This window comes from Gossypium arboreum, chromosome 6 (genome assembly GCF_025698485.1).
Source record: "Gossypium arboreum isolate Shixiya-1 chromosome 6, ASM2569848v2, whole genome shotgun sequence".
Taxonomy (NCBI): Eukaryota; Viridiplantae; Streptophyta; class Magnoliopsida; order Malvales; family Malvaceae; genus Gossypium; species Gossypium arboreum.
Window position 1 is genome coordinate 106,925,043 of NC_069075.1, and position 21,697 is coordinate 106,946,739.

Genomic DNA, 21,697 nt, shown 5'->3' on the forward strand with positions numbered 1-21,697 from the left:
TTTAGGGGTTTCTAAATTCTTTGCTTTTTAAAGGTAATTTTTTAATTATTTAATTTTTTAGTGTAGTGTTTATTGTTATTTTTTTTAATTGTTTTCTTTTTGTTTAAGGAGGAGAGGAAACAACATTTAAGTTGTTATTTCAAGGTAAAATTAATTTTGTAGTTATTTGTTAATATTTTTTGTAATTAATTGTTTTAGAACTAAATATTTATTTGATTTTGTAGTTTTATTTGGTTTGAAGGTGCACTTGTAAATATTTTTTGTGTGAAAAATTTAATATTTGTTTGGATTTGTGGTATTGTGTTCTTTATCAGTTTGATTTGTAATTTCAACTATTTAATTTTTTGTGAGAGTATTTTTTTTTTGAAATTGCATATTGAGAAATTTAATTATTTTTACAAATTTAGTATTAAAGAGGGATAATCAATTTTTCGCATGCGTTTATTTTGATGGAGTAATTTTGACGACAAAAATTGGATGTATATTTGAATGTCGCCAACAAATAGCTATGAGATTTAACAGAAATGCCTCAGTTGATGAAATGAAGGAAATGATTAGTGCAAAAATTGTTAAATGTTGTAGGAGGAGGATGTCTAAACTATTCTACAAATTTCTAGTTTTTCAGATCCCATCAAATTCACCAAGATGGAACTTGTAGACGATGAAAATGTGGAGACAAAGATCACTTTTTATTATCAGAATCGGAGTTGTCAAACTGATCTGATTTAGTTGTTTGCTGAGTTAGCTAATGTGGAGTCAGTTGAAGATTTCACTTCATTAAATGAAGAATATGAAGTTCAAGATTCGTGTATGGTGGTTCCCATAGCTCTCATTGATAGGCGAGCAACTGTACTCGGGATCAACAATCTTAATGCTCCACCTACGTCTGAGAACTTTAACTCGGGTCCCCGTTTACAATGCATCCATTGGTAATTGAGGTCGATGCGAATGGTGATGATAGATATGATAATAATGATCATTTTGATCATGGTGTTGAATATTTTAGTGATCTCGATCTAAATAAGGTCCCCAATGATATTGATGATAAATGTACGAATGACGATGGAAATGTTAACACGTCTTTAGTTGGGAACCCAAATCGAGGCATTGTGATACACAATGATCTCGAGGCACAAATTTTGAACATAAATCCCAATACGACACATGCATTCGAGTTCCAGAGTACCTCGATATAGTACCTACTCACCAGTTGGTCGCAGATTCTGGACGTAGGGATGTTTTGTGGAAAAAAAATTGCAATCAAGGACGAGTGCGTATTTGCCATTAAGTGGTACAGCATAAATTTGTCGGTTGATTATAAAGTTGTGTTTAAACCAACATTGTATATTGGGGAATGTTGGGGTTAGCAGAAGGCTGCAATTGGCGTGTACGAGCTGCGTTTATCCAAAATTTGCAAATGTAGAAGATTTGAAAATTTGTTGGCTCTTACACATGCACTTTAATACATATGGCGCAAGATCACCGCAAACTTGATTCCAAAACTATCTACACATGCATTATGCCAATGGTGAAGCACATGCCAACCATTTCTGTTGCGGTATTGATTGTTGAAATGTAAGAATGATTCCAATACTGAGTGTCATACCGAAAAGCATAGATAGCTAAATAGATTGTCATGGAGTAGTTGTACGGAGATTGCGATGCATCGTACAATGAGTTACAGAGGAGGATAGTCGTTATGCGAGAGTATGTGTTAGAGACTATCATTGAGTTGGAGACATGACCTTATTACAAGTCAAACGACCAACTACAACTGGGAAGAAGAGTTTTCCACTGAATCTTTTGGACGTTTGATTCATACGTGTGGGCATTTCTCCACTGCAAGCCGATTGTGTAGCTTGATGGGACACGACTATACGAAAAATATACACAGATCTTACTCATTTCAGTTGCTCAAGATGGGAATCGGAACTTGCTCTTGATAGCGTTTTCCATCATGGACAAAGAGAACATGGAATCATAAGAATTCTACCTAACGAACTTTCAAATGTATGTTGTTAGAAACGATAATATTTGCATCATAATTGATAAAAGGGAAGGGAATGATTGCCGCAATTAGGTTTTTTGGTGTTCCATGGAGATCCATTTATTGCATCCGACACATCACAGCAAACTTCCACAGAGACTACAAGAATGCAAACTGGCGGAAGCAAGTTGTGAAAATGGGTCAAATTTAGTTTCAACATATGTTTTAAATGTTCTTGACACTTCAACAAATTAATTCGAGATCTTAACTTATCTTTTCTTAATACATACACAATGTATGAGCTAGAGCCATACCTTTTAAGGCAAAGGATGACCAGACTTGAGGGTGACATGCAAGGTGAAACGAATACTCCTTCCCAATAGTGGTTGGGATCCATGGAGCTGTGACAATGAGCTCAAAGTTTCAATAACAAGGCTTGATATGGTCAAATGACTACCAACCTGGCAGAGACAGTTAACTCCGTGTTGAGGCGAACACAACATTTCGGTAATTAATTTCTAAGGTGGTCCATTGTAAATAATTATCAAAACACATAAATATAATACAATAAATAATACAATTAATAACATACAATAATATCATTATAAAAATACTAAACAATTTCGTCCACATTACATTTTTACCATACTATATCAAGATATAATAAACTTATTAATAAATTCCAACTCAATGGTCTCATCTTTTACCTACATAAAAATAAAAATTATGTTAAAATAATGAAACTATTAAAACAAAATAAACCTATTAGGCGATATGTTGTTATTTGCATCTAATAACAAACAAACAAAAAACATGCCGATTAAAAAATAAAATAGAAACATACTTGCACACTTTCTTTCAAACAATTTTCCTTTCCGACAAAAATAATACCTTACAAAAATTAATTTGAATCTCAATAAATCATAAACATTTCTAAAATAAATAAATAAAAACAAAAATTAATATTCATAACCTATAAATCACAATAAACACTAAACTAAACAAATCATTTATAATTACTAAAAAATACCTTTAAAAAAAATTACTTGACAGCTCCCTTCAAAACCCTAAAATAATAACTATTCTTTAATCCCTTTATTTTGTTTAAACCCTAAACAAAACTCTCTGTTTACTTCTCTTTTCTCTTCTCTACTTTCTGATCTAATCTATTCCCTAATGTTGCTTTCAAATCCTTTTCTTCCTCGTGTATCTTCTCTACTACTAAGTTGTTTCATTTTTTTCTTTTTTAAACCCTTTTCTTTCTCTTCTATTTCTTTACTAATATAAGGCCTCGTCTATCTTCTATTATCTTCTTTTTTTTCTTTAAACTGTCTCTTTCCTCTATGCTTTAATTTCAACTCTCTTTTTTTAATCATCACAAGTTTTTTTCCCTACACCCTAAATTGTTTATAAATCTCTAAACTCTATTTCTCGATAAAACCTTCAATCAATGCTTAAACATGTGAAACCCTGAAATGTAATGACGGGTCTAATCAGACTGGTGCTACTTGTCAGGAAGACACCACCAAATCCCCTCCATATCCCATATTTCTAACCTGTATAAAGCAATGCTGCCTTACACCACCCACAACATACCATTTGATAAATAATGTGGTGGGATACCATTTTGATATTTTTATTTATTTATTTTTGTATTATTAAAGTATAAAAAAGCCTCAAAATTAGATACAGAATTTACTGCAATGGTAACTTTAAGAAAAAAAAAACCATTTTTTACGTTCACTGGCATGTTAAAAAATTGACAACCTTTTTCTTCAAAAAAGAAAATACAACCTTTAAAAAAACTAAAAAAGAAAGCCGTTAACGGTTTAACGGCAATAATCAGCAAAAGTTGCAAGCTTGATCTTTCTTTTCTCATATCTACCCATTTTTTTACTTTCTCCTGTTCTTTTTCTTACATTTAATAATTTAACAGCCCAAAAGTTATTAAACTGAATCTTCAACGAATACAAGAAGAAGAAGATATTAAAAAGAAAAAGTTAGCAAATTTTCACAGAATTTCAATCTAATTGTAGAAATGAGGACAGAGACCAAAGCCAATTTAGTTAAGATGAAGCCCAGTGGTCAACATGGTTCTTCAAAGGGAAAGTTTGATACAGCTATGAACAAGAGGAAGCTTGAAAGCTCCAGTAAACAGCCTGTTGGTGCAAAGCAAAAATCTGCAACTACAAAAGCAAAGGTGCCCCATCTCTAAATTTTCGTTCTTAAATTAAAATTTTCTTCAGATTCGTAGGCTTTTTATTGATTATTTCTCAATTTGATGATTTCGGTTTCATTTTTTTCACTGAATTGTTAGTTCCTTAATCTGGTTCGCTTATCTGTGGTATATTTAATGATGGATTGATTGATCCTGATATGGGATGTCATATAATTTTGCTGGATTCCGGATTATGGCTTTGTTTTAGCAATGAATTTAATTAAACTGTGATTAATTGGGGGGATTTGGCAGTCTATCTCTATGTATTTTGGCTTTGGACATCTATATTTGTTAATAAGGTTCATGCAACGGTGCCGAGAGCCTCTTGAAGGTTCCTGAGTATCGGAAAAGAAGCTTTCGACATCATTGTGTGAACCTCCTGCCTCCTCCGTAACTCAAAACTTTGTATCAACAATATTTGTCTGTTTTTATTTTTTATTTTTGGATTTTGATTTTGAAGGTAAAATCGAAAACAAGTTCAAGTTCATCAAAAACAAGTACAACCACAAAAGCTAAAGTTAGGGAAAAGAAGGTTTATACTTTGCCTGGCCAGAAACATGATCCTCCCGAAGAGGTTGTCTTCATATAATCTCAATTTTTTTTTCATTTTGTCTACAACCATGTCTCTAGTGATTGATTTTACTTGATGTTTCCTTTCTTTTTTTCGGATAGAGGGAGCCGTTACGAATATTTTACGAGTCGTTGTTGAAACAGATACCAACAAGTGAAATGGCAGAATTTTGGTGAGCTTTCCTTCTAATAATGCTAATTTATAAGATAAATAATGCTAATTTATAAAGATAAAAGATCACAAGAAATGAAATTGGAACTTGTTTAACTGCTCAATTCTTAGATCATGGAGTTCAACTGGTTTCCTTTGCAGCATCTATTTGATGTTTTGCAAGCTGCTCAGTTGGACCTTAGGGCATCTTCGGTGAAAGTTCCTTTCTTTTTATGTGATGCTTCACTGTTTTTTGGCCATTATGACAATTACTGCCTAATGTGGTTTCATCGGTTTGATCCGAACGAAGACAACGATCCGCAGAAAGTGAACTTCACATCTCTTTTAAGTGCATAATTTTGTATTTGCTACCATGTTAAGGGTTTCCACTATGTTCCTGATATATATGTGCTTAACCAATGTTTTCTCAATGGTATTGGATGTCAATGTTCTGAAAATGGTCATATTTTCTTTGAAAGGGCCAATCTGTGCTTTGCTAAAATTGCCTTTTGGTGGTATACGATGAATTCCCAAGGAAGGAAAACATTGCATTGCTTTGGGAACTACAGAGCTTCTGGGCTCCAACCATTTTGATTTATAACAAAATTGGGGCATCATGAAAGTACTTGCCATAGCAAGGGTTTCTGTTTTCTAGGCAGGCTTGTTGGTATCCAAACAAAGATGTGTAATTTAAGCTTAATTGATAAACTGTATTGGTGCCATCGTTGGCTCCTTAAACGCTTTCGCATTTGTTGTCTGGTTGTGAAGATTATGAAATGACATGGTTCAATTGCAGGATGATGGAACATGGCTTGTTGTCCCCCGAAAAATCCAGAAAAGCATATGAAAAGAAGCAGAGAAGGCAGAAGCAGCTTCGGACCGGCACTCCGATTAAATCTTGGAAACCGAGTGGCAAACCCGAGAGTTCACAGAAGGAGCAGCTGGCCTCGAGGAATGGAGATGTAAAAGCCAAGAAAAGAATCAACAATGATATCGATGACGATGATGATGACGACGACTTCATTTTAAGTCCCAAGAGAAGGAAAGGGTAAGATGAAAGCTCCCCAATGTCTGTACTGTAGTAATTTTAGGAATGCTTTCATTTAATTTCCTTTTACAAGTAACTGCAAAAAAGCTGGTGTTGTGAAAAGAAAAAGCACAAAAAATAATTAAGTTATTCTTTATGTTTTCTAAGTTATGGATAATAAGAAAATTTCATGATCATATAGAGTGATTATTTCCACAAACATTGCTTATTAGCTAAGCAATTGCAGTGGAAACCAAAAATCATACGACACTAAACTTCGAAAATAGTATAAACTACTGGAAACTATCACAGTCCAAGTTCCCTATTCCATGCATTTCTGGTAATATATTTGTTGAGGATCATATCATGCTTGCTTTAAATTCACGCAGCAGTGGATAGAAATTGTATTTATGACAAGAAAAAACAAGCTCGAAGATCATCATGGCTGCATCATGGAGGTCGAGGATAGAAGCATCATCGAGTTACTTAAAGCCGCAATGGCAGGTAAGAGTGTACTGAGTAGAACTACATGAACTGAATATGAAAATTTTGGAGAAATGGTGATTATAATAGAAGAAAGATCATGACCAGGTCCCATGCTTGCCTTATGTATGATGAATGTATAGATCTCCATGTATAAGGCTGCACTAGTCTGCAATGCACATGAATACCATGTGAATTAACAGAATTTTTTTTAATTTTGTATTTTTTATATTAAGATTATCAAAGAGATGAATAGGTGACCTCAGTTATTCAGGTCCCACTTAGTAGCATAGAATTAATGAATACAATAGGCAGTACATGTGACAAGGTGAAGAAGCTGCATGGTCCAGATTGTTGGCATTGGTTTTCTTCTTCACGATGACCAGCCTCAACAGAAGGGTGAATGTCTGATCCCCTACTCATAGTAGCTGTCGTCAGTGCTGTGCACGTGTTGAGAGAGCCCTTATGATGAGGATATCTAAGGCCCTATGACTGATATCTAGGCTAGACGGTGGAGGCCTCACTCGCTACCTTCAGCCCTAACACACTTAGACCAACTGTTACTCCGCTCAACTTCACCCCAACCTCAAACACTTCCAATCACCGTTCCGGTCACAACCCTTTTCGTTAGAAGCTCTCAGCCATCACTATCCAAGACATCAACAAGTATGAAAATGAAGTATGCATCCATGCATGTATGTATGTATGTATGTATGTATGAGAAAAGGATAAATTATGGCAGACTAGGCAATGGAATGCTCTTTAAAGAAGAAAACTCATGGACAGCTAGGACTGCAAATATACCTGTGTTATGGACAAGGAAAAATATTTGTCGTTTATTTGGATTATGGCCCAAATAGTAAATAGAGATGGTGCTGTTATTTCTTTTGATTATTGACTACTCTCCTTGGAATTGCTGCTACTTGGCAACCAATTTTGCCCCACTTCTTAAACTCTTCAGTTTCATGCCATCCATCCTTTTTTTTTTTTCCAAAAAAAAGGGAAAGATTTTATGGATTTGCACTTAACTAATTTGGGAAATTTTATAAATCTATTTGGTAAATTTTGCAGCTTCCTCAATTTGGTTTAATTACCTGACCACTACTTGTACTATAGATTAATTTTGACATAAAGAGGTAAACTAATAATACATGTTAAATGTATAATGAATGTTGTAAGAATCAAATTGGTGATTAAATGGGTCAGAAAATCTATTCTCGGTTCAATTGATTAAATCAACAATTACAATTTTAAAAAGAAAAATAGAAAAATTATTAAAAACAAAAAAAAACTCAAAAATAGGAAAAATAAGAAAATAATAATAAAGATAAACATTCATTTTTATAATTCAAAACAATGAAGTTAAATATTTAAACTAAGGTTCAAATGATATTAAAAAAAAAAAAAAAGACATCATCATCATTAATTTTAAAGGAACGCAGTAAAATGGTGTAATGTACGTGAGATCATTTATACATGTAGTGTACAAACCATATAATTTATTGGCATAATAAATTAAAATTTGACCTTTTTGCAAACATAAAAAGACTGGATTGTACATAGAAACATGAGAATTGAATAGGCTATAGACATAGTAATAAAGGTTTCTACAAAAACTTTCAGACCTGTCTGTATCCGTAATATCCTTCATCGTTCACGCCCACCAAACCAAACATGAACAAACCACAAACTGGTTTTCCTCGACCTGTTTTTTTGCTAAAATATACCGAATGTACGTACACTGCTTAAAATTCTATCTTCTTACCAAAATATCAATGTCTGCCGTACAAGCAGGTAATTGAATTTTTTTTTAATCATTAATTAAATCTGTTTGCATGCAAAGTAGTTTTGATGGTAAAAGTAATATATAATTTCATTCACCTCCTACCCCAAGTTCTTAAATTCTAAACAATAAAAGAAATAGCTTATGTGAACAATAAAAGATGTAAATTTGAACACACGTAATAATATAAAGATAAAAAGAAAATTACCCTTTCATTTATGGATTAATTGCATTACACGTCTCAAATTATGGGTTTTATTTTGAATGGGCTCTTAAATTTTAAAACATTAAATTGAACCCTCAAATTAAAATATTGTTTCAATCATGTCCTTTTTGTTAATTTAGCCATAAGTTTTAGTGCTCCAATCATGTGAGGCTAATGAATATTGTTTAAAGATTCAATTAGAATATTTTAAAGTTTATCGGGTGCAATTAATCCATAATTAAAAGAATAAAACTGAAGTGGTCATGAATGCGAGAACCATGATAACTTATCAAAATGACCGGCAACTAAGTTAGGCTAGGCTAATGAAAGAACCTGGCTGACACAATACCTTAATTTAAGAATTTAATTGAAATATCTTAAATTTTGAATCTAATTTAGGGATGCATGCTGCAATTAACCCTTCAATTATTTTTTAACCAAAGGTTGCCAATGACTAAAATTTATAGTGGCCCTAGGGAAAATACAACATTATGGATCATCAATGTACTTTACAACTTAACAAATTGAAGTCATTCATGTTGATCTCTATATATCTATTTTTCATGCTTGTAATTTTATTTTTTTAAATATTTTTTATGTCTATTTTTAACTAGTTATCCACAATGTTATACATTCTCTTTCGAAATTAATTGATTTAGAAGCTTCTAAATTGAAATAATATAATAGACAAATAAAAATAATTTCATTTTGTATATTAATTGCAATGGGTACATCTTAGGTGCCTCGTTTTGCTATTGGTAAACAAAGCAAAACTTGGTAGACGCAACAACTGGCCCTAGGTCCCTTACCTACATGCATTTCATCCGTGTATCTGATCTAGTACTTTCACTAGAGCTGTCTTTAGTACCCTGTAAACATTGACATGTGCTAATTCAATTAAAAATTGGTGGTTAGATTAATTCCTCTGGTGATATTAAATTTGATAAAGATTCAACCGCTTAAAATTTGAAAATCAAAATAAAAATCAGCTATTGAATCGGTGTATGAATTTTTAATATTTTTATAAATTTTAACTATTTATTTAATTATTATTGAAACGATGATTGAATTAATCAAGCTGTTTGAACCGATAATCTAATTTATTCGATAATATACTTAAAATTTAAAATATTATTCTTTAATATATACATAAGTAAAATAGCTTAGTTGGCATCAATATCCTAGTATACATATGAGATTAATAATTTTTTATTGATAAAAATATGGTGTCGATATTTGTGTTTTTGTAAAGTTTGAGATGTAGTGTATGTGGTTTTATAAGTTAAAAAGTAAATAATAGATGTTATGATATAATTTTTAACAACATTTAACATTTTTCTGTGAAAATTTGTTTACTATAAGGTATAGTGATTTGCTTTTTGAAATGGGCATGATTGTATGAGTGTATTGAAGGGTAAATTTGAGAAATAGTATTGTGTTAATGATTATTAGATTACAATTTTTAAATTTGAAAAATAGTTTTAGTGCAAAATTAAATCTTAACTTCATTAATATTTAGGGATGCGTACATAATTTATTAATTTTGAGTATTTGGATCTATTTAGAGTCAAAGTGAAAGTAATTTTTTTCTTCTACGTTATTTAAATTGACCACGTGAACATATTTTTTTAAAAATTGCCACATAATTCGAGAAATTAAATTGTAAATGTAAAAAGAATATAAGGAGTGGAAGCATAATAAAACCATTAGCATTGTCTGATAGTTTAGGTAGAGTAGAGGTGGTTATAAATGGTACAAAGATCATCAATCTGTTGAAGTAAAATCTAGAAATTAGAGTACTATGATCTTAGCGTCAACTTCACTTCGATTCCATCTATTCAATATTTTGTTTACACTATTTATATAAAATTAACATTTTATCGTTTAATTTAAACTTAACTCAAATTTAATCTCTAAATATGTGGTCAATGATTCATATTTTATATTGGTCGAATTAAAACTACATAAGAATAAATAAAAATCATGAAATTGAGAGAGAAAATGGTGACATACAATTTAATATTAATTGATGTTAAAGTTTTGGGTCCATGTTTATACCCAATCAACACAGCTCAATTGTGGAGGTACATTTTCAACTTCTCTTGAAAGTACACCCCTTTGGGGGAAAACAGAATGTAAAACAGTTAATATTAGGTACTTACCACGTTATTATAAAATCATATCATAAAATTCAATTATCCCTATTCATGTCTATTACTTTTCAATCAAAATTAATTAAATTAATAAGTAATTTAGTAATTAATTAAATTCAAATTAATTATGATAAGAATAAAGTTAGAGGTAAATTCGTATATTTACATAGATCCCAAAATTTTCATAATTCAATGTGATAAAATTTAATATGGCTGAAAATAGAAAAATCACTCTTGTCCATCTTTCTATTTCTTTTTATGTATAAATTAAGTGGTAGCTTCAAGACAAGGGAATGAGTTGTAGACAGCTGAAACTCTCTCATTATCTCTTTACAAGTTAGATGAAGATTAAATTTGAAATTTTACAAGTTTTTACACAAAACTATAATGGGTTTGGATAAAATATTAAGCTTATTTTAAAGTATAAGCTAGTCTTAAAGAGCCGAGTCTAATTTGGCTTGGCTTATTTATTAATTTTGTGATATATTATATTCTATATTAATTTACATTATATAAAAATTAAACTTATTGTAATATATAATATTATAATGTAAACATTAAAGAGTATGTTAAATTATTTATGTTTAAATTTTAAAAAATGAAAAAATTATATCAATAATAATATAATGTTTAAGCAAATTAAGTTTTAATTCAATTGTCATTTACTTTATATTGTTTCTAAGTACCGGTTAAAGGATTATTTTATTAACTAGCACATTAGATTTTCTTTATATAGACTAGTATGATTATCGGCCTAACGCTTCACCTTGGGTTGGTTATTTGTTTGTGTGAAATTATAGAGTAAAAATTTGAATGTTAAAATATGTTTGAAGTCCTTATACACTTCACGTGTATATATATATTTAATCCCTACTTTTAACTTTAAGAATATAGACCTATACTTTTGGAATTAAAATTTAGGTTTAATTGTTACCACTATTAAAATTTTTTACAAAATTGGTGTGACATTTGAAACTTTTAAAAAATTTACTTGGTAGTCATGTAACAATAATGTTGAAAATATTTATTATGAGTTTTTTCTTAAAAACATCCCTTGAAATTGTCTTGAAAAATTAATTTCTTTTCTATTAGATTAGTGTTTTGAGAAAAATTGACAATAAATTTTGATAGAAATAGTTAACAATATTAATTATTTAGACTAATTAATAACATTCTGAAAGGAGAGGAATTGGGTTATGTCAAAATTAAAGTATATAAATTAGATCTCAAGTTTCAACATTGTTTAGGTGGAAATTGAAATTTAACCATTTTCTTATAATGTGAAGAAAGTGAAGCAAACCTAAAAACAAAATGAAAAACCAAATGTGTGTCTTTTAAGTATCTTAAATATTCAAATTTTATATAAGCATGTGGTTAAACATATTAATTATTTAAATTAATTAATAATATTATATAATTATAACAACTAAGTTATATTAGAAAGGATAGATCACATGATAGAGATAACAAAGCTAATATTTAATCAATTTTCTAAAATGTAAAATAAGACAATTTTATATATATAAATATACAGATTTTTATGTATATGCAGTACATTCTATATAATTTTACACAGTCGGTTGATGACGTAATTAATCTTTTAAAAATATAAATAACTTCATAAATGTTTGACTACCTGGTTAAGGATTAATTATTTTCAAATTTTACTAAACTCAAATGAAAAAATCGTTAATTGGATGATTATTTTGTAAATCACTTTAATATTTACTTTAATTCTTAATTCATCCATTTACTTTAATTTACCAAAAATTGATATCGTGAACTTGAATTACTTATTTATTACTTGTTGAAATATTTTTTATTAATTTCAGTTATAAATTATTGAATTATTTAACAATTAGATTAGATTCTTAACATTCCTACTGAATTCGGACAAATTAAAGAACTAAGACTCCATTTTATTTTTGAGAATACTTTTATTTTTATTTTCTATTTTTGGAATTTTAAAATAATTTTCTATTTTCTAGTTATGAAGTCCTAAAAAATGTTTTGGTAAATAGAAAAGTTGTTTCCAATAATGAAAATATGAAAACATGTTTAGTACCTATTTTCCTATAATAAAAATATCAAAATAAAATAAAAATTTACATTCATATATATTTGAATTAGGGTAATTGATTTAATATTTAAGAACAGTCAAAAAAAAGGATATATCTATTTTTTGCTTTATATGAATTTAAGATAGGGTCAATTCTTAGAAAAATTTGTTTTAATTTTTATTATTTATTTTCTAAAATTATTTTTAAAATTTCAACTTATCGGAATAAAAACGAAATCCTTAAAATTTCAAAATTTAAAAATTTTGTTGTATGTAAATGGTATTACAATTTACAAGAGATTTTTTAAAGTCATGTTTGAAATATACAAATTTAAGCTTTTACGAAATTGTTGTGAGGGATTGGATAACAATGTCTGCGGAGGATGTAATTTGTCGGAAGTCCATATTGAAGTTGATATAATTTGTCCAATCAAACAATATTATGTGTGAAACTAATTAATTATCCTCTTAATGACAGTAGCGCTTGGCACTTCATTTGTGGTCACCCTTAGAATTTAATGAAGGGATGGTACATTTAGTTTATGCGTGGCAAATTTTAGTTAAACCTTTAATTTATATAAACTTCCTTCATGTTTTTCATGGAATGAAAAATTTGTCGAGTCCAAAGTGGTAAATTTGCCTATAACTCCCTTGGAATTTTATGAAATTAGAAATTGGTATAGTGATAAAAATTCTCTTCTACTCTCCCAATAATTTGTAATTTATTTATGTCACCTAAAACTATTTTTTTATCTTGGAGAAGTTAATTTGGTTCTTTAAATTTTAAGTTTGAATAATTTCAAGTTTAGGTTATTTTGTTTTGGATTTAGTAATTGAATTTTTCACATCAGGTCATTTTAATTTATTTATTCTAGATATTTTGAGTTTATCTTATTTTTAGTTTGAATTATTTGAGTTCATGCCATTTTTAAAAAGGGTTAAAATTGTTGACTTTTGTATGATTTAAGCCAAAATTAAGAAATATAATTACAACCAAATTGTGATTTTTTAAAACAAAAATTGGAAAGCGCCGGAAATCAAATTCTTAACAATTCCCATAGAAGAAGGGTTGGAGTGGAGGGTTCCATGTGGGGAAGGGACCCTCTTGATTTGTTAAAGAGAAGTCATTTTCAACATGTAGGGGCATCATCATTTAATTTAACAAAAATAATTAAAACACACTATTTAAAATTAAATATACGTTTCGAGCCACCGTTTCTTGGCTGCAAACAAGGTCGTAACTGGTGTTGGACCCAGAATGATGTAGTGTGAACTCATCTTTAATGGTGACCTAAGTGTTGGAAATCAACTTAACTACTACCAAACTATGCCCGATTTTGGAAGATGACACACCACAATTTTTGGGCCCCTACTAAAGATCTCTTTCTTTTCGAGTTTGATTTTTAATTAAATATGTATGTGTTTGTTGTAAGATTAAAAGTTTCACAAGATGTTTGATGGTTTAGTAGGGCGGTTCATATCGCATATGATGAGAACAATTGTTAAATTTGAGAGATTGAAAGAACTTAGGTTTTTGATTATATTTTTTTTATCTCTCTTCTTTTGATGTTGAGGGTGTTTTTATAGAGGAAAGATGATCGGTTGTGAGTTCCACTCATTAAGTTCTCTCTTCTATGGATATTGTAATAAGGTTTTGGTCAGCAATGTAGGATATTATTGGTATCTATATGAACGAGGTGTTTGTTGGATGTAATGGATTAATAGTGTCATCAAGGACCCTTCTTAATATATCTTATAAGGATTGTATGAGCTCAGTAACTATGACATGATGCTCAGACCATACTATGGCTCCAAATTTTGCTAAAAAAGCCATGTTGAGGTTGTGTGCCATCTTGTTGCCATGGTGGTTAAATGCTCTAAGGAGGGGTTCTAAGACTAACAATATTTTCTATATTATTATGTAAAGATTTGGTTAAATTAGTATCATCCATCAATCGAGTTTCAACTCAATTAGTGAAGATCTACTCATTTATAAAATAACAAACAGTACTATGATGACATTTTTTCCATTTTATATTTTATGTAAACTATAGAAAATACACAAGATGAGATTTGAATGCAAGTGCGCTATGTTCTTTGTTTTAACTTCATCATTTCAATCAAAGTGTCATTTATTTTTTGCATTAACTTTTTGAAATATATTTGTTATATAATTTTCGGGTTAATATATATTGTGCTCTTTAAACTTGGCTACTTGTATCTAGATGATACCTATTTTTTTTTTTTACATAATTGGTACTCAAACTTAGATTCCATCACACACTATGGTACGAGTTAGAATTTGATTACGTGATACAGATAACTAATCATGCGACGACATGTAACAAGCTCAAAACATGATATGAGACAAGCAGTAATAAAAAATTTTAAAAAATAAATTTATAAAAAAAGTATAAAAAATATTTTGTTGGTAAAATTCTATATTTCCACAAATAATGTAAATTATAATAATTTTATTTATTTTAAATTTTCTTAAATTGATATCCTTTTCTTTCATTGAAAGCACTTTAAGCTTTATTCAGTATAATGGTTCGCTTCTCAATGCCTTGACTCCATCGCCATTTTTTCCAAAATAGTATTTGACATTCATTTACTATCGTTATCAAGGATGTTCATTGATCCTATTATCAATGCTTCGTAAAAGAATGTTCATATTTTTCTCCATTAATTCAAATATTTTAATATTTTTTAAACTTATCGTAACTAAGCTAATAAACGAACATGAACATATTTTCAAAATATAAATAACAATAATAATAAACCAACAAACAAGAGCAGAAGTCCAGTTACGTGGACGCTGGTTAAAATATAATTAGGACATAGCATTTATTCTTAAAATGGTGGATCGGACCCATTGAAGATATCAGAAGTTTGAGGCATCTCCATTTCTTCCAACCGGTGACCCCAATTAAACGCAGGCCTCAAGTTTTTTAAATACGAGTTGATATTATAAACACAGTTTACTTACCAAGAATCAATCATCAATGGCAAAAAATAAAAACTAAAAAATTATAATGTAATAAAAAATTATACAGCATGATCTGAGAGCACTGTAAACCCTAGATTGGCTACATCACAGCTTTCATACTTTTATATTATCAAATAGTTGCATATATATACATATACATATATCCTATATTCCTACCAATTGTTATAGGGACAAAGGGTGAAAAGGGTGATAAATGAACTGGGATAGAGTGATGATTGATTGAGGAAGAAGAAAAGGGGTTAAATGAATAGTGAAGAAGGGGTGAAAGTGGTAAAGAGATATTTTATGTTAGAACCTTAAATAATATATCATTAAAAGAAACAATTATAAATTTTAGAAAAATTACTTTTCATAAACAGTAAAAGTTGAAAAAGGAGAAGAAAAAGACGTTGAGTGGTTGTAGAGAAGAGAAGCCCCAATTGAGCCATCGGATATAGGATGGGGTGATGACCCATTTCTTATGTGGGTCATATCTCTCTCTCTCAGTGCTTATAAGTGTTGTATGAGTTATTGGGAAATGATGGGAGCCAAAAGAAAAAAAGGCTTTAGACCCTTTGTCTTTTTATCACGAAATAGCTAATACCATTATAGCAACTCTCTTTTAGGTCTTCTTCATTCAATAATATTACCTCAATAACATTTCTCTTTGCAGAGAATAAAAAAAGAAAAAAAGAAAAAAGAAAAGAGTAAGAAAAAACAGGTACTTAAATGGCTGAGCTACAACATTCAGAGACAGAGAGCAGCTCCAATTCAATCTCATCGCCGCCGCTATCACCATCTAACTCAACCCCTAACTCAACTACTACGACCCCAAACCATAAACCCGAAACTTTCACTTCAGGTTCTACTAAAAAACCCAAGAGAATGAGGGACTCGAGCAAGCGCACCGTTTACCGGGGTGTCCGAATGCGAAACTGGGGCAAATGGGTGTCCGAAATTCGGGAGCCACGTAAGAAATCCCGCATTTGGCTGGGCACTTTCCCTACCCCAGAAATGGCAGCTCGTGCGCATGATGTAGCCGCTTTGAGCATCAAAGGCAACTCCGCCATCCTCAACTTCCCCGAACTGGCCGACTCGTTACCTCGGCCCGTCTCTTTAGCACCACGTGACGTCCAAGCCGCGGCAGCCAAAGCTGCCCAAATGGACAAATTCGACTCCCCATCATCTTCTTCTTCTTCTTCTTCGACTTCTATGTCCACTTCAACATTATCATCTTCGTCATCGGTTTCCTCTTTGGTTTCTCACATGGAGTTGTCTTCTGGGCCAGACGAGTTAAGCGAGATAGTGGAGTTGCCGAGCCTCGGGACTAGTTACGATTCAGTCGAGTCGAAGAACGAGTTTGTTTTCATGGACTCAGTGGATGGGTGGTTGTACCCTCCGCCATTGCTTCAAAATATGGAAGATTGTGGGTATGTTTGTGATCAATTAGTAGTGCCAGAAAGCATTTTACAAAATGGTTTTGAACAAGGCTTGCTATGGGATTATTAGTTTCTTTTTTTTTTCCTTGTGTGTGTGTGGGGGTGTTTTTTTGGTTGTGATTTGTGACTGAGAGTGTGTATCTTTTTCTCTTTTCTGGTTTTAAGCCTTTATGCTTTTTCTTTGAAGGGCTAAACCTCTTTTGCTTTTATTTTCTATCTCTGTTCATGCTGATATCAATGGATGAATCCCTGTACAGTGTTGTTGCAAAACACAAATTTGAAACCCAGTTCAACAATGAAAAATTCCATGCCTTATTTTCATGTAATCTTCCTTTAGAACTACAATTTGCAGCTTGCAAAAATAGAAAAAAAAAAGAAATAATAATTAAAATGGAAAATGAGAAACTGTCACTAAAAGAAAGCTCTGAGGTATTCTTCTTCCTCTCCTTAATGAATGATGAATGCTGGGAGAGATGGCTTTTGGCAGATGGTGAAATACAGTGAGGAGTGAAAGTGACAATTATCCCCATTAAGGATAACAATATCTATCTACCCTTTTTCTAGTTTTCAACTTTCCATAAATAATACTCCATAATTTTTAATCCCCATGTCTCTTTTCTATATTCTTATGTCTCTCTCGATTTAAAATAAGTTTTGCTTATAAAAATTGATAAGATTGTTTTTTTCAAAGTATTTGAAACAAGATGCAACGGATGTCAGGAATTTTCTTCTGTTAGCATATTCTTTTGTTTTTAACAATTAATGGATATTAACAAAGGTTAATTACACTCAATATTTTTAAAACAGTCTAATTTAAATATTCAAAATATCATAATTGTATCAATTACATGCTTACGAAAACCTGGCTATTTGATGTTAAATGGCAGCTTCAATCTGATACAAAATATTTTTAAAATACGCAAATTAAATTATAAACACTGTTGTATCTATTACATCAATAATTTAAATTTAATGTGGTAAAAAATAGTCCTCTTAAATATTATTTACGCTTTTTAATATATTAAATATAAATTATTTATATAATAAAGACAATATATTTATAATATTATTTGTATATTTTAAATATATTCTACTTCATGTTGTAAGTGAATTTAACTTTTATACTAAAGAACCTAAAGTATAAAATTGGTTCACTAGAAACATAGACAAGCAGCTAGAGTTTCCTACATGCAAAAAGTCCACATCAAAAACAAAATCAAGCTGAGATCGTACAAAAAACAATTCATCTCTAACAACGCCTAACAAAGCTAATGAATCTGCAAATCCATAGTCTTCTCAAACAACATGTACTTTAAGGGATGAAGTTAAAAATTTATTTTTTGAGGAGGTAGAAGTAAATTATAAATGTTTGTAAATCAAAATAAAATTTAACTGTTATATTTATTTATATTCTTATAATTTTTAAAAAGACTAAAACAATTCTATCACTTGGGGAGAGGTTAAGATCATTGCCAATCCCTCTAGCTTTGTCACCATGTACGTTAACAATAAACTATATCAACATCTGAATCTCATTAAAGACCTGTCATAGTTTCTATGGTCGAGAGTTCCTTTGATATCACCTTTGAAGTATATTATTATAACATTTTGAAACTTAAGTAGTTTAAGGATTTTTTTTTTTGCATTTAACCCTAATAATAATAATAATAATAATAATAATAATAATAATAATAATATAGTATTATCTTTGTTATTTTTAAACATTTAATTGTTAATAATGTATTTTTGTGTTAAAAAGGTTAAAATCTTATGACCTTAAGCGTTTAAGTTCGAGTCTTATTGTGTATAAATTATGTATAAGTTCTCCTTTACATTTATTTTGTTTCATTAGTTTATTTTGAGCAAGTAATGCAATTTAGTATTTATAGTATATTTATTTTGATTAATTAATTTGGGCTGAGTTAGTTATTCAATTAAATGCTAGTAATAATTTATTTTGATTGGAAACTCTTTGCACTCAAAAGAAAAAAAAAGCATTAAGGTCTGCTAGTTAAGGAATACTCAAAATTGATTTTCGATTATATATGTTCGATTAATTAGTTATAGTTGAGTTAGTTATTCAATCCAATTACTTGTAATAAGTGATTCTTATAGGAAACTCGATACTCAAAATTCAAGTTTGCTAGTTAAGGAATACTCAAATTTTATTTTCAATTATATATATTTTGATTACTTAGTTTAAATTGAATTAATTATTCAATTTAATGCTTATAATAATTTATTCTAATTGGAAACTCTTGATAATCAAAAGAAAGAAAATAGTATTTAGGTTTGCTAATTAGGAATACTCAGAATTATTTCCAATTATATATGTTCTAAAAGAAGAATTGGTTTTATTCTCCCCTCCATGCACTTTTTAACTTTAATGATATCCATGAAATTATTTTCTTTGACTATTATATATGTTACATTGATATGCCAAGGAAACAATGTGTATTTTATAAGAGTTGTGAGGGTTGTTTAGGGATTAAGCATGAGATTTGTCTCTCAATCGAAAATTTAAACATAAATTTTTTATTATTTTACACATAATTTATTTACCTTTTTAATAGAAAATTAGACAGATAAAATTCTCTTCACTTTTTAATGAGACATTAATCATTTGAGAACATAACTTTTTTATTGATACCATGATCATTCCATATCAAAGTAATTCCAGGCCATCTTTTGGCATCTTTTTCATATTATAAGAATTGAACATTTGATTTCATAGTTATCTATTTATCACATGTAACACAATTAAAGTTAAAATCACAAATGTATCTAAACTCAAAATTTTAAACAACTTAATTTGCTTTTCATTAGTTTGGAGCTCTTTTGAAAATTTTTTAAGGAGCTGATTATGCAATGCAAGAGTAATGTTTGTAATGATCCGATTTTTGTCGGTGTTGGAAAAGTTGATTTCGAGGTCAAATTTTCTAAGTCAATCCAAACCAAGAATCTTGTTCAAGGAGTTTATGTGATTATATGAAATTATAAGGTCAAATTGCTAAATGATTAAAGTAGATAAGTTGTTAATTATAGTATAAGGACTAAACTGCAAGGTGACTAAACTAGTGAAATTTGATTAAGGAATTGAACAAGCCCTTATGTTATAATTGTACCAAGGTCTTAAGTGTTAGCCATCATTCACACGAGGTTAGTGCATTGGAATGATCCTAACCATCCATCTCCATTAGTGGTAATAAGCTTAAATGTTGGCCATTAGATTAAGGATTAATTACTTCAATTAAGACAATTAATCGTATGTAACACTCTTAACCCGTCTCCGTTGTCAGATTAGGGTTACGGAGCATTACCGATCAATTCATAACAAATAATGACCTTTAGAAACATTTAGTCAATTTTAAATAAACTAATATTTATTCATGGCATAAACACAATTACAAACCTTAATCCGAGCTTATGAGGTCAAAAAAATAGGTTGGGAATATCCAAGGACTAATTTTAAACAATTTAGAAAATTTAGGAAATATTAAGAAACAGAGGTCACACGACCGTCCAGCTAGGTTGTATAACTCTTTGAGACCGTGTGGTTTATCTTGCACCTAAAATTAAAATGACACACGACAGTGTAGGGTGGCCGTGTATGGAACACGGCTGTGTGACATCCTGTGTCATAGTCCGTGTGCAACATTTTAACTCCTAAAACAAGCCAATTCGAGCACCATTTCTTGCACAATGGATACACCAAAACTAACCTATTTTACATGGTTAAAACCCATTCAAAACTCCAAAGACAGGATAAATATTCATCCATCCTATGTTTAACCAATATGCCATCAAAATACACCTCAATTCACACATCAACCTTAATTCTATTAAACATTTCAAGATTATTCCTTACACCTGTATCATACAAACCAAGCAACCTACCATTCAACTATGATTTAACTACTTTAAGAAAAAGACATACACTAGTCCAACACCATGTGGGGATAGAATCGACCCACCTAACCCTACACATCAAGTATGGGGATATAATCAACCCATCCAACCTTACACACCAAAAGGTACCGTAAAACAGTACATAATAGATATATGCAGCATAGCTGCCAGATAACAGGCTAATCGCCTCTCAGATTTTCTTCTCTTCACAACAATCCCAACCTAATGCAATGCAACATACATACCATGACATGCTTATATGCAGATATCAGATCTTATCAAAATCATGGCAGAACGGATATACGGAGTCAGACAGATACACATGCTTATAATAACATGCTTTTGCACACAATTCAGTAATCAATTAGAGTATGGGGTCTAAGTAACGCTTACCGCCCCTACAATCAGGTCACAGTCGACTTAGGCAACCCGTGCAACCTTATAGAACATTTCAAATTAATTGAGCTCACACACCCGTGTGCCCTGCCCGTGTGGGCCCACACGGCCCAACTTGGCTTTGCCCGTGTGGATCACACAGCTTGGCCTAAAGTCCAACACGCCTGTGCGGCCTACACAGCCCAATTGGTCGAGCCCGTGCCTCGCACACGGCCTCGCCAGCCTCACACGCACGTGTCTGTTGTGCCCATGTGGCACGCGCACGGCCTGGCTAGTCAGTCATATGCCCATGTCTCGCGTCGCAGGCTACCACACGGGCAGACTACAC

General features: G+C 30.8%; 2 protein-coding genes across 3 annotated transcripts; both read left to right on the forward strand.

Moving 5' to 3' along the window:
• Window positions 1–3,800: 3,800 nt before the first annotated feature.
• Window positions 3,801–7,330, forward strand: LOC108484572 (uncharacterized). 2 transcript variants are annotated; one of them, XM_017788398.2, is made up of 5 exons: window positions 3,801–4,187; window positions 4,666–4,779; window positions 4,878–4,948; window positions 5,723–5,974; window positions 6,343–7,330. In XM_017788398.2, exons 1-5 carry the CDS (start codon window positions 4,026–4,028, stop codon window positions 6,350–6,352), a joined length of 609 nt encoding a protein of 202 aa, XP_017643887.1. In that variant the 5' UTR covers window positions 3,801–4,025; the 3' UTR covers window positions 6,353–7,330. The 2 variants fall into 2 exon arrangements, with proteins under 2 accessions (XP_017643887.1, XP_017643888.1); XM_017788399.2 differs by having other exon boundaries at window positions 6,346–7,330.
• Window positions 7,331–16,139: 8,809 nt separating this feature from the next.
• Window positions 16,140–17,367, forward strand: LOC108485532 (dehydration-responsive element-binding protein 3-like). Its single transcript, XM_017789384.2, has one exon. It carries the CDS (start codon window positions 16,355–16,357, stop codon window positions 17,132–17,134), a length of 780 nt encoding a protein of 259 aa, XP_017644873.2. The 5' UTR covers window positions 16,140–16,354; the 3' UTR covers window positions 17,135–17,367.
• The last annotated feature ends 4,330 nt before the right edge of the window (window positions 17,368–21,697 follow it).

Excerpts from the sequence above, each read along its gene's own strand:
- LOC108484572 (XM_017788398.2), top strand. The coding sequence starts at position 4,026 with ATGAGGACAGAGACCAAAGCCAATTTAGTTAAGATGAAGCCCAGTGGT. Across the intron at positions 4,188-4,665 it reads CTGCAACTACAAAAGCAAAG|GTAAAATCGAAAACAAGTTC; the intron begins GTGCCCCATCTC and ends TTGATTTTGAAG. Across the intron at positions 4,949-5,722 it reads AGTGAAATGGCAGAATTTTG|GATGATGGAACATGGCTTGT; the intron begins GTGAGCTTTCCT and ends GTTCAATTGCAG.
- LOC108485532 (XM_017789384.2), top strand. The coding sequence starts at position 16,355 with ATGGCTGAGCTACAACATTCAGAGACAGAGAGCAGCTCCAATTCAATC.